Source organism: Hibiscus syriacus, unplaced genomic scaffold (assembly GCF_006381635.1).
Source record: "Hibiscus syriacus cultivar Baekdansim isolate YM2019G1 unplaced genomic scaffold, ASM638163v2 tig00111440_pilon, whole genome shotgun sequence".
NCBI classification, from domain to species: Eukaryota; Viridiplantae; Streptophyta; class Magnoliopsida; order Malvales; family Malvaceae; genus Hibiscus; species Hibiscus syriacus.
The window spans coordinates 308,856-326,271 of NW_024063094.1; the positions used below are offsets into that span (position 1 = coordinate 308,856).

The 17,416-nt window shown below is 35.2% G+C and overlaps 2 protein-coding genes across 3 annotated transcripts; both read right to left on the reverse strand.

The window, feature by feature from the left end:
- Positions 1 to 6,751: 6,751 nt before the first annotated feature.
- On the reverse strand, positions 6,752 to 8,507 carry LOC120163330 (histidine-containing phosphotransfer protein 1-like). Its single transcript, XM_039173300.1, has 6 exons — positions 8,158 to 8,507; positions 7,928 to 8,058; positions 7,710 to 7,778; positions 7,306 to 7,377; positions 7,143 to 7,215; positions 6,752 to 7,034 (listed from the first exon to the last, which is right to left on the reverse strand). The coding sequence occupies exons 1-6, from the start codon at positions 8,215 to 8,217 to the stop codon at positions 6,990 to 6,992; spliced, it is 450 nt and encodes a 149-aa protein (XP_039029231.1). The 5' UTR covers positions 8,218 to 8,507; the 3' UTR covers positions 6,752 to 6,989.
- Positions 8,508 to 10,639: 2,132 nt separating this feature from the next.
- LOC120163328 (autophagy-related protein 18h-like) lies at positions 10,640 to 16,389 on the reverse strand. 2 transcript variants are annotated; one of them, XM_039173298.1, is made up of 9 exons: positions 16,006 to 16,389; positions 14,329 to 14,769; positions 13,585 to 14,025; positions 13,023 to 13,268; positions 12,142 to 12,942; positions 11,889 to 12,064; positions 11,679 to 11,803; positions 11,091 to 11,594; positions 10,640 to 10,982 (listed from the first exon to the last, which is right to left on the reverse strand). In XM_039173298.1, exons 1-9 carry the CDS (start codon positions 16,189 to 16,191, stop codon positions 10,978 to 10,980), a joined length of 2,925 nt encoding a protein of 974 aa, XP_039029229.1. In that variant the 5' UTR covers positions 16,192 to 16,389; the 3' UTR covers positions 10,640 to 10,977. The 2 variants fall into 2 exon arrangements, with proteins under 2 accessions (XP_039029229.1, XP_039029230.1); XM_039173299.1 differs by lacking the exon at positions 13,585 to 14,025.
- Between the last annotated feature and the right edge of the window lie 1,027 nt (positions 16,390 to 17,416).

Below are 17,416 nucleotides of genomic sequence, written 5' to 3' on the forward strand. Positions count from 1 at the left end.
AGAAAAGAAAGAAGAAGAGAAAAAGAATAAGAAAATAAGAAAAAAAAAAGAAAAGAAAAAAAAGAAGAAGAAAAAAAATAGAAAAAGAAAAGGGTCAAGGTGAAAACCTGCAAAGGGCATCTTGTAACCAAAGGAAGGATTTGAGTTGAAAACCTGAAAAGGCGGCTCAAATGCAGGTTGATATTAGGCATCTGGCAATTGAACTCTCTTAAGATTTTGATAGTTTGGAAGAAGCTTCACATCTACAAGCATTTTAACAACGTTTGAGATCTTCCAGACAAAAGCTTACATCATTACTCTAAGTTGTGTCAACTTGATTAATTTAGAAATATTTATGCTTATAATTTGTGGAGACATTTGAATTTTTATTATTCTTATGATTGCCATAACTTTGAATACAATTATATCTATTTCAAGTTCAATTTATTGGAGATTCAATTTATTTTTGGAAATTCAATTTATTCTTTTCTATTGAATTAACATAATTTTGAAATAATTTAAAGATTTCTGAATATCACTTTATGTTAATATTTTTGAATACATGGAATACAAAGTAAGCAAATCATCACTAGCTTAAAGCCATGAACATCAAGATTGTTATAAGTGGTGCTACCGACAACGAGGTCGAATCCGCCAAATCTACTCATCAATTGCTCCAACCGATCACCATTCAGTTCTTGCACATCTGTTTGAAAAGATATACTAAGACAATAAAAGGCAACCTTTGTAGCATTGATTCCAACAAAAAGAAACAAGACATTGATATCAATGGGAAACATGTTTCTATACAGATCCTTGTATATGGTTTTTAAGGAAACCTAGAAGCATTTCCACCTCATCAGGTTCAAATGGAGTAACTTTATTCCTTCCAACCCATACTAGATTCCATTTTCAGTACTCATCAAGAACATACTTCTGAATACTCGAAGGTGGCTTATTGTCATAGCTTCAAGAGCCTTACAGATCCTTTCTGTCAATCTGGAACTTCTTGTACATGTTTGTAAGCAGTTCAATTTTGTTCTTGGATCCTATGAAGACTATCATTTCTTTGTCAAGGGAAAAGCATCAGCACATGGAGGAAGCAGAATAAGAGAAACTCTGTTCTTAATTGGCAGATTATGAATATAGCTTATTTTCAGTATGACAGCAGGAAAATGATTCGAATCTACAAATTCTGGCTTTACATCGAATAAGTACTGTAATATCCCAGTCCAAACATTAAATGGAACAACTGAATGTGCTTATAGCATCTTCTGGAAGTGTTCTTTGAGTTATCTGATCTGGTTGATCAGAACATAGCATCTTCTGGAAGTGTTCTTTAAGTTATCTAATCTGGTTGGACAGAACATAGCATCTTCTGGAAATGTTCTTTGAGTTATCTGATCTGGTTGGACAGAACATAGCATCTTCTGGAAATGTTCTTTGAGTTATCTGATCTGGTTGAACAGAACATAGCATCTTCTGGAAGTGTTCTTTGAGTTATCTGATCTGGTTGGACAGAACATAGCATCTTCTGGAAATGTTCTTTGAGTTATCTGATCTGGTTGATCAGAACATAGCATCTTCTGGAAGTGTTCTTTGAGTTATCTAATCTGGTTGGACAGAACATAACATCTTCTGGAAGTGTTCTTTGAGTTATTTAATCTGGTTGGACAGAACATAGCATCTTCTGGAAGTGTTCTTTGAGTTATCTGATCTGATTGGACAAAATCAAGTATTGAATTTAAAAGATAAATTTGCCAATAACATCTTCTGGAAGTGTTCTTTGAGTTATCTTTTACTAGAAGAAGTGCATCAGCAGCCTTAGTCATTTGAGCAGCACATATAAAATTTATCAATTTTACAATTGATGAGTTTGGACCACATTTCTACATGGCTATTGAAGCTTCAGCCTTTGAGAATCCCATTTTTGTCAAGTATAACAGTTTATTCTCCTCATCAGAATCAGAAGTCAAGATTTTTTTAGAAGAACTATCGATATCTGTGAAATCATCTTGAAAGGCCATTTCATAATCAGATGAGCTGTTATCAGAATCAACATGTTGCTTGAATGCAAGTTTTTCAAGAGCCTACACAATTAAGTTTTATTCTCAAGAAATTTTTATGACATTATATCTACCTCTACATTTGTCAAAGAGGATAGATTCTCTGATTTGAAGAAGAAAGATTATAGAGTTTCTACAACTGAAGAAATATTCAGTTCACCAATCTGAAATCAAATAACTTAACATTCATGCATCATATTTTAGGTGTTTACAAAAATAGATGCATTTTCATTCATTTTTATTCTTGTTAAATTGTTAACAGAAATTTCAAAGATTTTAGCAAAGATTTCAAATCCACTTGATGGATCATTCATCCCCAGAGGAAAAGTTCATAATGAGAAGAACTCATCTGAAGAAAGAAGAAGAAATTCATAATGAAAAGAATTTGTTCAACCTTTTGCTTAAATTCATCATTTGATGGATCATCATTTCCAGAGGAAGAGTTCATAATGAGAAGAACTCGTCATCTGAAGAAGGAAGAAGAAGTTCATAATGAGAAGAACTTGTTCAACCTTTTGCTTGAATTCATCACTTGATGGATCATCATTTCCAGAGAAAGAGTTCATAATGAGAAGAACTCGTCATCTGAAGAAGGAAGAAGAGTTCATAATGAGAAGAACTTGTTCAACCTTTTGCTTGAATTCATCAATTTGATGGATCATCATTTCCAGAGAAAGAGTTCATAATGAGAAGAACTCGTCATCTGAAGAAGGAAGAAGAAGTTCATAATGAGAAGAACTTGTTCAACCTTTTGCTTGAATTCATCACTTGATGGATCATCATTTCCAGAGAAAGAGTTCATAATGAGAAGAACTCGTCATCTGAAGAAGGAAGAAGAGTTCATAATGAGAAGAACTTGTTCAACCTTTTGCTTGAATTCATCATTTGATGGATCATCATTTCCAGAGGAAGAGTTCATAATGAGAAGAACTCGTCATCTGAAGAAGGAAGAAGAAGTTCATAATGAGAAGAACTTGTTCAACCTTTTGCTTGAATTCATCACTTGATGGATCATCATTTCCAGAGAAAGAGTTCATAATGAGAAGAACTCGTCATCTGAAGAAGGAAGAAGAGTTCATAATGAGAAGAACTTGTTCAACCTTTTGCTTGAATTCATCAATTTGATGGATCATCATTTCCAGAGAAAGAGTTCATAATGAGAATAACTCGTCATCTGAAGAAGGAAGAAGAAGTTCATAATGAGAAGAACTTGTTCAACCTTTTGCTTGAATTCATCACTTGATGGATCATCATTTCCAGAGAAAGAGTTCATAATGAGAAGAACTCGTCATCTGAAGAAGGAAGAAGAGTTCATAATGAGAAGAACTTGTTCAACCTTTTGCTTGAATTCATCAATTTGATGGATCATCATTTCCAGAGGAAGAGTTCATAATGAGAAGAACTCGTCATCTGAAGAAGGAAGAAGAAGTTCATAATGAGAAGAACTTGTTCAACCTTTTGCTTGAATTCATCAATTTGATGGATCATCATTTCCAAAGAAAGAGTTCATAATGAGAAGAACTCGTCATCTGAAGAAGGAAGAAGAAGTTCATAATGAGAAGAACTTGTTCAATCTTTTGCTTGAATTCATCATTTGATGGAACATCATCCCCAGCAGAAAGTTCGTAATGAGAAGAACTCATCTGGAGAAAAAGAAGAATTTATTCAATATCTCCAAAATGATCAAAGTAAAGTCAAATGGATAAAAAAATTTATTATCTTTTCATCTTTTCCCTATTCTTGTTAACACAAGAATGAGCAAAGAGGGGCAGCTGAAGATACTATTTTTTATCCATATTATTATTATTAATATTATTATTATTAATATTATTATTATTATTATTATTATTATTATTATTATTATCATTATTAATATTATTATTATTATTATTTTTATTTTTATTATTATTTTATTATTAAATATATTAAATACATATAAATTACAAACCAATTACAATTCAACCGGCCCAGTTACAAACCAACTGAAACCGGTCCAAATCCAACCAGAAACCCTAAATATTTGGGTTTCCAGTTAGGGTTTCCTAACCCTAATCATCCTCAGCCGCCTCATCACAACCGTTGGATCTGGCACGATCCAACGGTCCACATGGCTTCAGAGAGGAAACCCTAGGGTTTGATACCCTAGGGCCACGCGGCGCCGCCCCAGCTTCCCGCGGCTGCCGACAGTCTTCTCGCCGCCTCCGCCGCTGCCACGTCCCGAATGAAGGCTCCAGAAGATCATACCAGCCGTCCACGCCATGGCTACTCGGTGAGTCACCACTGGTAGTCCGGTGACTCACCGAGAGCCCTTCTTCGAACCGGTCCGACGGCTACAACGGTGGTGGCTATAAAAGCCACCACCCCACCTGCAAAGAGACAAAAAACAGAGAGAAAAAACAGAGAACGGAAAGAAAAAACAAACAGAGAAAAGAAAAAAAAACAAACTAATACCAACGATCTCAGCAGCAGCAAAGAACCAGAAGAAAAAAAAAAAAAAGGAAGAAGAGACTTACCGAGGAAGCTCCGACTACCAGATCTCACCGGAACCTTCGAAACAACGAAGGTACTTTTGTAGATTTGCTCCGATTGGGAGCCTTTTAGGAAGAAATAACACCGGAACCGTCCTTAGGACGGTCCGATCTATATATTAGTGTAAAGAAAAATTTTTCCGGCCACCGGATGCGGTGGCCGGCGGTGATGGTCACGGCGGCAGACGGTTGCCGTCCAGTGACCGGCTTCCCTCCGGTGAGGGAAGCTAGAGAGAAGGCAGAGAGTTTTAAAACTCTCTCTGCTAGAGAGAGAAAAAAAAAATGAAATGAAATGGCTGGCCCTTCGGGCCAGCCGGTTTGGACCATTTATAGTCCTTCCCGAACGACGTCGTTTCGGGAAGGACTATGCGCGTAATTACGAAATAGTTAAACCCCGTCCGCAGTCCTCCTTATTTGTAAAGTTTACATTTTAGTCACTAAATTAAATTATAATATTCTTAATTGGTCTTCGAATTTTAATTTCTTTTATTTTAGTCCTTCATATTAAAATAATATTTGGATAAATAACATTTGATCCCTATAATTTTATAATTATAAATTAGACTTTTAATTTTATTTTTATGTAATTTACATTTATTATAATTTTTCTTTTATTGTTTTTAAATATTTATTTAATATATTTTTATTTTTATGAATAAATATTTTTATATAGTCATAAATATATATATAATAAATAGTAATTTTTAAATATTTATCTTAATAAATCAAGAAAAGGACAGTCTTAATACAACTGGATGTCCTATTCTGAATTTTTAAAATTTAAAAATTAAATAATATTATTTATCAATATCAAAGAAAAGAGCTGTCTTAAGGCAACTAGAAGTTCTTTTTGGATATTTTTAAATAAATAAATATTTTTTTATATAATTTTGAAAATAATAGAATTATAAATTTTTGAATTTTTAAATTTTAATAGAGACAATTTATAATTGCAAAGTACCAATTTTGGGCGTTGTAGGGGTGCTAATCCTTCCTAACGTAACCGACCACGAATCCCTTTTATTACTAAAAAGAACGAATTTTTGGTTATAACGCAGATCAGTTTAATTTTTTTTTTGATGTTTTCTTAAAACTTTTTTTTAAAAAAAAAAAGATATTTTTTTAGGTATTCGACCTACCTGACCCAAAAGGCCGATGGCGACTCTCAAATTATTTTCAAAATTATTTATTCACATCAATTTCCTCGCCCAATTTAATATTTCGTGTCCGGACGAAAACCGGTTACGACAACATGCTCGTATTTGACATCTCGAATGCAGATAACATTGCAGAAACCGAATTTCTTACCTGTAAAGTTAATCAAGCTCTTACCGGTACGGTGACATGTTTCATATGGAATTGAAACCATTAAAAAGATTGCAGAAGATGATCGGTGACTTGGTTGGAAGATGATAATGCGATTCCCATAAAATACTATGTAAAGATGAAAAGAAAATCATTTGATATTCTGTCATTACAGCTTGTATTCTGGCTTTACTTGCAAGATTACCAACAAACTAAATAAATGGGGGGACATCCCTCTCATGTGAAAAAACACAGTTTGACCTTATAAAATAATCATGTTCAATGAATGTGATAGAGAGATGAGTACTGATTGGTGATTATAAAAACATTTTGAGACTTCATAGAAAGAAATCAACCAAACAACGTGGGGTTTCCACTTCATTTTCAATGCCTAAAGTGCAACAGTAACCACTAATTTATAATCATATATACTGCATGTAACAGTGAATGGTCGGTGATAATGTTTATTTGGCCAACGCATTTGTTCTATAAAGAACAGTTTTAGTTGGTGTTGTTGATAAGAATAGTTGTTTCAACAAACTCACGAGGAATCAGTGTTCTTGAGTTGTTGGACTAATCAATTTGATTGGTTAATTAATAATCCAATCCTTTTGGTTCCTTTACCAAACTTCTGGTAAATTTTCACCTGTTTTCTCTAAAATGAAGGTGACAGAGATGAAGGTTCATAAAGTATCCCATTAAACCTCTGCAATTCTGATATCATTGATGTATAGATTTTAAGGTCTCGAAACACGATCATTGGTCCAAAGGATTAAGGATTCGTGATAAGATTTGTGTTTCATTTGTTCATATATTGTTCTTAAACAGATTGAAGCATGAAACTCAATGATTAAAACCAGAAAAAAGCACTTCAGAGGAAACAGCTGGAAGGGTTTTATTCACATTCTTTGTCATTGCTCGTACACAGGCAATATGATACAAGCTTAAGCTCGAAAGTAGATAGAACCCTTCAGTAGCTTAGGTACCCTACTAAAACTGCAATAATTGTAAAACAACAAAGATAATGAAAATAACTTTTCTACAATGCCAAAAATATCATATTTGGTCCCATGTTCTTCTCTGCAGATTTATGTCTCTTTAAAGCCAACTGTTACATAGGAATTGAGCCTCCAGCAGACAATATCTGCTGCTGAAGCTGCAGTCAATGAAATGGAAAATCAATCCTTGGAGTTAGCAAAGGATTAAAACATGTTTGGATAGAAAGAAAATTGCTACTCGATAAGGTTAGATATCTCTACATTACCTGGAACATAAATTCAAGCTTAGTTTTTACAAGAGAGTATTCATGCCTCACTTGTTGCAGACATTTAAGACACCTATGTATGACATCAAAACTTGAAACTTCTCATCACTATTAACATTAAATTCAATGAAAAGTACTAATCTAAGACATAAAATAAACTCACCCTTCGACATTCTGCTCTTCGCAGTAGTTGCGGAAGGCAATGCAGACTTTCTGAACTCTCTGAGCACCAATGCTGTTAATTTGAAGAACATTTTACCACGAAAAAAAAGAACATTTTGTAGGTAAAAGCTGTACAATTAATAGGATTCCTTCATGTGGGACATGTAGTGGAACCCGTACTTTACAATCGGTGAAAATTGATGACTACAGAAGACAAATTTTAAAGTACAGATTATTATTATTGAACATTACAAATTTTACAGACTGAATCTGATTTTTTCAGTGACAAACTTTCCCATACGTTGGTACAAAGTTGGCTTTAACCATTGCAAAAAAATGTTTCAATCTAAGGTTCTCATCTGAAGCTAAAATTAGAAACTGAGGTTAAAAGATGGAGGAAAATACCTGGAGCTGCTACCTTTCAACTGGTGAACATGAGCATCAACACTTTTGAAATCTACGCTCTGCTGCTCTCTATATATTAAGATCAGAAAGCAATAATGAAACCACACTAAGACATGGATGGAGAAAATGTAGAGAGTAAACCATAGCAGAAAATAGAGTCTTGGATGGTTCAGATTACAAGGAAAATTGTTTAAAAATTATTCAAGGAAAACCCTCACAGAGCTTTAGTCAGTTCATTGAGAAGCCTATCAGAATCTTCAAAGAAAAGAGATACCACTTCAACCACAAAATCTGGGTTGTTTTCATCTTGAAGTTCTTGAAGTTGGGTGAACTGTTCATCCAGAAAATCCTACTCATAGAACAAGAACTCATCACTCAAACATCTAATATATCCAAAAACCAAAGAAAACAGAACAAAACTAAGAGCTACTGGTATAACAAAACTAACCTCATGATAGAGTGAAGTTTTATAGTCAACCAGCTGCCTTTGCAACTGAGCCAAATCCATTGCAGCTTGCTTTTAAGGTATATTTTCCCCACTTGCAGATCTTATAGAGAACTATAACATGTTCTGCCTTTAAATAAATGGAAAGGTGAGGGGTTATTAAATGGATATTATAGTGTGAGGAGTCCAAGAATCTTGCCCTTGACAGTGGACTATAAATAATAACTACAGTATATGTAAAGTAACACCTTCCCTCTTTCTCTCTCCCTCTTTCTGTTGTTTTTTATCCCTTTCTTCTCTGGGTTTGTGTTTATGACTTCATTTCCTTATCTATATTTTACCCTCATAATTTATGAGCAAGTTGAAAAACTCTGAAGTGTATATATATATATATATATATATATATATATATAAGGTATCACAATATCCAAAACTTGATGCCATTGATTCACCTTGCCATCTTTTTCTTTCAGTAATTATTGCTCTCTCTCCCCATCATTTTCTTCAATTGTTTATTATTTTGTTTTTTTCCTATGCTAAGTGCCAACCAGCCTAAAGGATATGGCTTTACCATTACTGCCAATACCCCAATTCCAGTTCTAGATAATTTATTCCACTGTCAGCTGGCATTAAAGTCCAAGGTTTAATTGTAGCATCAGCAATAGAAACAAATATTTTTCACACAATCTTCTCATTTGTTGTTCATTATTGGAATCCAAAAAAAAAACAATTAACCATCTTGCAATAACTAATAACATGGGATGAAAAAGAAAAGAAACCCCACACTTTTCAGGCCAAATTTGAAAGAAAGTGGTGTGAAAACCATGCTGCAACTTTGCATGGGAGTTTTTTTTTTTTGGCTCAAATTGTCTCTTATGCAACAAAATAAAGGCTGGCGCAGTCACTGATGCTGTTATTTTATCTTATCAATAAAAAAATGTAAGTTCAAATCTTTATTTTTAAGAAATCAAGGATAATTGTTATTACAGAAGCATATCCATTTCTATCTTACCTACTACTCTTTTCAAGTTTCTTGCCTCTCTTTTCCTCTTATCCCTTCACATGTTATGCCTGTAATATGCTGTCAATCTTTTCAAGAATCTTAACTTGCCACAGTTGTTGAAAGCTATGTTCTTGTCTGTAAAGGTAAATATGTTTAATAGAAAAATTAATTGGCCAAGAGTGATCAATGGGGTACATTTTGGCCCTATAATGTACTCTACAACTTTGCTTTTTAGCTTTGCTCTCAAGATTAATTAATCTTCCAAATGCTATCTTTAATTGCTTTCCCTTTTATTTATTATTTCATGCTGAAATGTTCCATACATCTCTCAAACTAAATCGGAGGATATTGAACGTTTAAATACTCCAACATAGAAAATTCGGATACTAACCTTCCCAAGATGACCAGCAATTTCTCCAAGATTTTCTCCAATTGGACAACAGCTGATAACATAATTTTGTACACCCAACAGAACCATAAATCATTGCTTGTCAAAGAGATTAATTAAGAACACTACATGAGTTAGCAAATTTAGGTTTGGTTTTTAGGGCCATGTGTTGTTGGGGACCCTCAATGGCTATTGTTGTGTTGGATTAAGACAATTCAAGCCCCTTAAAACGACAAAAAAGATATGGACTGGACACCAGAAATGGCTCCAATCTCCATAGTAACAGGGAGCCTAAGTGAAAGCCCTTTCCAAGTACTTATTTTGCCAAAGTCCCAAATTTTGCTGTAAAATCTGTATATAAGTTAAAGACTTTGCCCTGTATAAGAAAATGGTGATGATGCATGATGAAAAAGAGTATCTCAGTGTGACTGGTTATAGAGATGGAAGGGACCACTCCATGTCTAAGGCCCTTTGATGGGAAGGGCATCTCTAGGTGGTGGGGGCTGAATTTCCATGGGAGATTTCATGCCATAAATGTAGCTGCCAATGCAGGCCACAAAAATACAAAGATGCAGGATGTTTTTTTTTGGGGGGGGGGGAATCCAAAGTTTTTGGTTAAAAAAAAGAGAAGGAAATGAACAGAACAGAGAGGGTCATCAAAGAGAAAATAATGTTTTGGATGAGCTTGTCCCTCTACAGTACTCATAAAAAAGTGCAGAATGTGTATATATATGGTTCATGTTTTGCCATTTCTGCTTTCTTGTTTTGTCTGTTATCAAAGTGTTTGCTCGTTCTTGAAAAACTAGATATTTTGGCTTAATATACAAATTGGTACCCTGAGTTTGAAAAAAATTCTCAAATGGATGCATGATGCTGACATGATATTTTAACAACCAAACATATTCATAATTGAAATACCAAGTCTATACAAGTATTAGTTTGAGAACTTTTTCTAAATTCAAGTACTCATTTAAGAAAAATTGTTAACTTCATATACCAATTTGTATATGAAACCATCTAGGCATATGGTATGATCATCTACACATTCAAGATGTATGCAAGGGCATGACTGGTTCATACCATTTAGAACAAACTGTACAGAAATTCATTTTCTTTTTTTTATTACTTTTTCTTTTTATTTGAAGAATGAATAATGTTACACAACACAGAAATAGCATGCCTTGCAAATTTGCATTTAGGAGAATATCAATTTACAACATGTACACTAAGTGGGTAGAATCCAGAGAGTTGCCCTAGTGGCACAATGAGCCAGTCTTTATATTAATTGAATCAATCAGTCAGTAGCTTCTTAAATCACCAAACCACCCTTCCAATTAGTTTGCCGGCCTATTCCCTATAAGCCTGCGGTTGAACCTGACATCGACAAAAATAAACATGGCGTTCGCATCAGGAAAGGAACACAAGATAGAACTCAACCTGCCACAAAACCGGAACGGTGATTTCAGTAAGGTTTTAGCCGATATAAAAGACAGTTTGCATGTTATATGGAAGAAGCTACTTCAAATAACATCTTTAGACACTGACCATCCTCAGAGAAAGAAAAAATTCCCCCGAACATATCATCATTGTCTCCTTCCTCTGATTTTTCTCTCTCACAAGGACTACTGTTGCTGTCAACATCAGTAGGGAGCTCACTTGGCTCGACACACGCACTTGAGGGCAACACTTTACAGTACTCTTCTCGAAAAAAGTGCTCAAAATCTGGTGATTCATTTACAGGCCCCTCGTCTAACATGTTCAAGCTCAAATCTGACCGGTTAGAACTTGTGTTCGAAACATCACTGCTTCCACCACTGTTTCTTCCACCAGATAGAGAGTCACTTGTTAATGATGATGGACTATTACTAGATTTATTATCCTCAATGTGACAGACACCCATTTTAGATTGACCAAAAGGAGCTAAACCAGCATCTTTGCTAAGACTGCTCTGGTTAAGCATATCTGATGTCAAAATAGAACTCTGTCCTTCTATCCCACTACTATCCTTCCCATACTGAATGCTCGGCGGGTAAGAATTTCTTGATGACCCTGGTTAAAACTCCAATCATCAAATGAATTGCATGAATCAAGAAGTATATTGAATGATATATAAAATTTAAAACACTGTCATACCATTATCTGAATTTTCAGTCGAGCCAGGTGACACTAACTTAGAGTGAGAAATAACAGTGACTTCAGAGAATCTTGCTTTGGCATCATGAGAAGATGACATTGGATAACTTTCTGCAGCTAAGCCCCTGAACAGGGAATAAAGGAAACTGTGTCAAGGAAATCTAATTTGGTGGGTACCATTCAGCACAATGTAAAGAATGCAGAAAATACCTGTCATTCCAATCAGGTTGAATCCTGTGAAAATGCTCAAAGATAGGTAATAAATCCCTCTGTCGAATTTCAACCTCATGAGCAGGCATCCGTTCTATTTCAATTTCTCCACCAGACTGATCAGCAGTGAACTTATGCTCATTGAATCGCACAGGACTCATTGCATAGAATGATACCTAAGGAAACGCATACGAGTCATAAGTGAAACTGGTGACCATCAATAGTATATTACAAAGTAATCATCAATAACTACCTTAGAATTCTGCCAGATTGGTACCCTTCCAGAGCTTATTTGCACTTCTGCATTGGAAAGATACAAGTGTGCTAGGTCTTGGGGTTTTGACAAGTCCTTTTGCCCAGCATTATTTTCTTCAGAGTCAGAACCATCCATAGCCACCTCTAACGGTTCTTTTCTCCCATAAGTCATTCCAGAAACGCATTCCTCTCTTTCTGGCCAATCTGTTCTTCTGCATACATCCCATGCTTGCATAGGTTCAACTTTCACCCGCAACCCCTCTTCTGGCACCTGGAGAGCAGAATCTGGTCCAATTCTCGAAGCACTTTCACTTGCCTCTCCTCCAAATGAAGGCAGTAGCTTATGTTGAACAACATGCCCAGAAGGAGTGTAAACTAGTAGGTGCTCCAAAACATTCGCATCTACCTGAGTTCGTTGTGTATCATTAGGTAAAGAGTTATGAAAAATGGCAGAGAAAGCACCAGAAGGGAAGGAGGTTCTTCCAGCAGTAGAGGATGCAGCATTGGTAACTGTATTAAGCCATCCAGAGTTAACACTTTTAATTCTGCTAACAACAGAGAGGGTAATAGTTGGTGGTGCTGGCAAAGAAAATGTTTGATAGTTTCTCAAGAAAGATGGAGTGGACCACCAAGGGAAAGACACAACCGGTGATAAGATAGGCCCATCAACGAGAGAATTCCGGATTTGGAGTACATTCTCAGCACCAAACGGTGAAAGAACAAAAATATGGCCAGTGCCCCTAGATGAAACAATGGCAATCCACTGACTGAAAGCACTAAAGCAAATATCTTGGATCACCTTCAAAAGAAAAAAAGAAATTATATATAGATGATATATATATAAAAAAAAATTAAAGAGTGGAGAATGCAGTAACATACAGCTGATGTCATCCCACGATGGAGCTTATAAAGGTGCACATGTGAAGAACTCCAATCATTGCTTTGAGTGCCAGATCCAATTTTTGTTGAGGATGGCATGATCCGAAAAATATTTATATTGTTCCCATGTATTGAGGCTGTAACTAGAAGAGTCCCACTTGGATCAAAGCATAGAGCAGAAATTGGACTACTATGGGCCCTGAACTGTGATACTACTGCTCTGGAAACAAAATCTTTGACAACCACCTGCAATAAACCACATATAAAGAAAAACCCTAAAATTACACTTGAAATTTTCATAGTTGATAACTAAAAGGTCAAACTTCCATGCCTCTGATATAAGTATTTCTAAGATGTAATGCCAGCCTTATTTCATCAGATACCTCTCAGAGAAATTTAAATTAAACATGCATCTAACATAAAAGTTCAAGCATCATAGGCAAAGATATGAATGGTAGCTTTCCACATCAAGGTGGAATTAACGTGCACTAGTCCTGTAAATTATTATCAGGCATTCTAACATAAGCCTAAGGTTTGCTTCTCAAATACATCAAGTACTTACCATCCCGGCAATATCAGTGTCTGCAGAATGTAATGCACCCCGACCAACTTTCCAGCCTGAATTTGAATACATAGGAGAACCAGAACTGTCAGGAACAAAATCTTGATAGTATTTTGACAAAGTTTTGTAGCCCATGTCACCCAGATTGACTAACCCAGCAGCTAATTGCTTACTATATTCCATGGCATATCGAGCCACAAGACTCCCACTAGTGGGAGAAGTTGATGGACTAACACCAGAAGGAGTCAGGTTGTGTGGACTCAGGCGACATGTATTTGACTGCAATGGATTGTTTGAAGCATAAGCTAACCACCTGGGACCCACTGCCATGGGACCATATCCTATACTAATCCCAAACATTCCTTGGCCTCCTGCTTGAGGGATAGGATAGGTGAGGACACTAAATTTATTTTCTAGAGTGAGAGCATCGAAGCAGTATATCTGCCAACCAATAAAAGAATGCTGGTTTAAATCGTTTGGCTCCAACTAAATAATTGGACAAATAAAAGTATATGATAAATGTTCTACAGTAAAAAGCTATCATGAAAAACGTTCTTATAAAACACAAGCATTCCTGGAACCATCCAATCTGATTTTTCCGAGTTTTTCAATGAACTAGCCATTCCAAAATATGAAAACAAGGAATAAAAAATATCTCAATCTGTCGGACTTGATTATGACAAATGTTAAAAATCTAGTTCTAAAACTAAGTTTCAGAAAAGAATACAAAAGGCAAATTCTTACTTGTGTTGCAAGCCCCACAGCAACTATTCGAGGACTGCACCGAACCATATATACAGTTGACCGGAATCTCAATACGTGAACATAATTATGAGACCTTAGGGAATAGAATCGAACAACAGTAGGAGAGAGAAGAGTATTTCCATTTTTAGGCTCCTCAAAACCATCTCTTCTGGTAAGCATCAAACCCGAGACCTTTGACTCATCAGCAACAACCAGAAGTAAAGGATGTGATGCTCTAAATCCTTCATGACCCTCAGACATTTCAGGGAGTGGTTGCATTTGTAAAAATGTAGCTGGATCATCACGCCTTGAAACAAGTTCACTGACATTAGAGGCATCTTCGACATCAAGAACTTGAAAGCCATTGAAGTATCCAAGTAAGAGAACCCTTTTAAAAGATAAGGGGGCAAGCTCTAGTCTGTCAAAGGAAGCCCATTGCAACTGTTTCACAAAAGAAACCCAATGAGATAGCAGATAGAGTAACAAGAAGTTTCAAGGAAAATGCACATATGCATTACACAATCTGACAAAGAAGAGCAAAACAAAAAAGCATGTCAAGCAATGTGACGCAGGTAAATCTATATCTGCATCTCAAATCTCACATTCAACCCCACCCCTCAGGATAACGGGTAAACTCGTGCCTCATCCTTACAATGAAATTTTGTCATCAAAACGCCGTACAACTGAAAAACTGCTTGCATATAATACAATGGCATTAAGCAGTTCAGTTTCCATTTTGTCAACTGTGATCTTAAAGGAACTCAAATTAGAGCATTATTAGAATGAATAGAACATACCGGCCAGTAATAGAAAGAGCAAAAACGAATCAAATCATTGGCACACCACAAATCTTCAAATAAACTGCCTCTATGACTATGTCAAAAAATCTATACTGTTGTTCTCACAAATAACCAAACTCTCCACTCTCCCGAGTCATCATTTCCAGATTTACAACCTAATCTTTTTTTTTTAATAAAATTATCACTGAAAATGTATCAAGCAAACGATTCAATTCAATTATCTTACCATCAGAAAAATGGCATCTAATTCCTGGATGATTAACATTATTACAGCATTTATTTATAAAAAACAAACCCACTCTATAAATAAGCGCCACTTCCCTTACCTCCCCAAGACATCATTTCTGAAAAATATCATCTAAATATTGGTTTGGTCAGAGCTAAAAAGGCAAATCAATCCAAATTAAAACACAAAATCTGCTCAACCTCCGTTCATTAAATTAATTAAAATAATTTTCAGAGAAATAATGCAAATGTCCATTCGATGGACACTAAAGCGACAAATATCATCTATATGTGATTTTTTCCTTTTTAAAGAAAAAAGAGAAAGATTCCTCTGCATCTGAAGTTTGCCCTTTTAATAAAAAAAATATCATTTTCAACAATCAAATTTAAATTTCAGCAAATATTAACGAAAAGCAATTAAGTTCAAGGATAAAATTTTACAAAGAAATAAACTTTTAGCTGTACATTTCAACATTCACTTAATTAAGCCCTAAGAAGTAATTTTTTACTTTATTTTTTTTTTTTTTGGAAATGAAGTAAATTTGATTTTTCTCTTTATTTTTTCCTGAGCCATGGAACGATAAAATAAGAAAGCTTATTTTTTCAAAAAAAAATAAAAACAAATCAATGAAAAATTAGAAAGAAAATAAACCTGATCTCTTGGATGCTCCTGAGAACCTCCGGTAACAGAAGCGGCGACGGAGGCACTAGCTGACCGGACACCGGAAGAGGCTGTTTTCAAGCAGGAAGAAATGAATTTCAAAGAATTCGGCAAAAAGCGATTATTATTACCAATATTCGAGCCTTTATTGTTCCCGATGTTTCCGTTTCTCTTCATAATACAGAAACAATTCAATTTCCTTTTCCGGCCACCGGGACGTTACCGGGATAGAAAGAATCGATCGCCAATAGCATAAGAGGTAAAAATAACAAAACGGCAGCGCTTCAATGTTAGAGGATCACCGTTAATGGAAACTCTTTTTGGGCGATAGTTGGGTTTGACCCTTTTAACAGGGAGGAAGGGATTAGGAAGGAAGAGAAGACGCGGTTCTCTTGCTTTCTTCGTTAAATGTTAATCGCAGTGCAACCAGTAACGGGAGAATTGTGGACCAGTCCCTGTTGAGTTTTCATATTGTTCGATGGAGTCCTTGTTTGGTCAAAATGATTTAATATAGATGTTCTACATTTTTAACATCATCATTTTAGGCATTTGGTCTGTCACGTCCATTAAAATAACTTCTGAATTTCTCTCAAACCTAATCCCCTCAAACTCTAAAAATTCTTAATTTTAAACCCATTTATCATCTTCAGTCGCCGCGGTCACCCTTTTTATTGCCCTCTATCATTGGTCACTTCATTGAATATGATTCCATCGCACCCTTAACGCACTTGAGCAACAAAATTCATTGTACTTTGAATTAAGTCTCCCTTATTTTACCTGGGTGAATGTCGTTAAAGTTTCGACTATTCTCGCGATGTTGGGGTTTTGACGGAGTTAGTGGCGGCCAACGATGGTAAAGAGATTAGAATTAAAGATTTCAGAGATTTTGATTTTTCTATAATTTTAAATAATTTTGGGTTTTCTTAAATAAGTTTTTTAACTAAAATTTTTAAAAATATATATAAACACAATATATGTTCCACTCCGAATGAATGACGATTTTATTTAACTGTCGTGACGGACCAGACACTTAAAATGATAACGTCAAAAGCTTTAACCACCTACATTGAACAAAATATACTTTAAGCATCTATAGTGAATAAATGTTTATAATTTATACACTTATTTTTTATTAAGTCTTATTAAAATATGTAATCATACAAAATAATTAAAATATTATTAGCAAGGAGAGGGACTGAAGTGAAGAAGAAAAGAAAGTAAGAGGGCAAGAGTGAAAATAAAAGGAAGAAGAGGCGTTACGACAGGGGAGGAGAATATCTCAAAGGGAGATGCCGAACCACAAAACCCGGGGGGTGCGTATTATAGATTTGCACAGTTATCAGCCGTGCATTTTGAAATTACAAAATCTTCAGAAAATAAAATTAAAATTACCAAACTAAAC

What these genes read in the sequence shown, in the direction of transcription:
- LOC120163330 (XM_039173300.1), bottom strand. Translation starts at nt 8,217, where the DNA reads ATGGATTTGGCTCAGTTGCAAAGGCAGCTGGTTGACTATAAAACTTCA. An exon ending in AAACTTCACTCTATCATGAG is followed by an intron (nt 8,059 to 8,157) that starts GTTAGTTTTGTT and finishes TTCTATGAGTAG; the next exon opens with GATTTTCTGGATGAACAGTT. An exon ending in GAAGAGCAGAATGTCGAAGG is followed by an intron (nt 7,216 to 7,305) that starts GTGAGTTTATTT and finishes TGTCATACATAG; the next exon opens with GTGTCTTAAATGTCTGCAAC.
- LOC120163328 (XM_039173298.1), bottom strand. Translation starts at nt 16,191, where the DNA reads ATGAAGAGAAACGGAAACATCGGGAACAATAAAGGCTCGAATATTGGT. An exon ending in ATCGTGGGATGACATCAGCT is followed by an intron (nt 12,943 to 13,022) that starts GTATGTTACTGC and finishes TTTCTTTTGAAG; the next exon opens with GTGATCCAAGATATTTGCTT. An exon ending in CAACCTGATTGGAATGACAG is followed by an intron (nt 11,804 to 11,888) that starts GTATTTTCTGCA and finishes TTCCCTGTTCAG; the next exon opens with GGGCTTAGCTGCAGAAAGTT.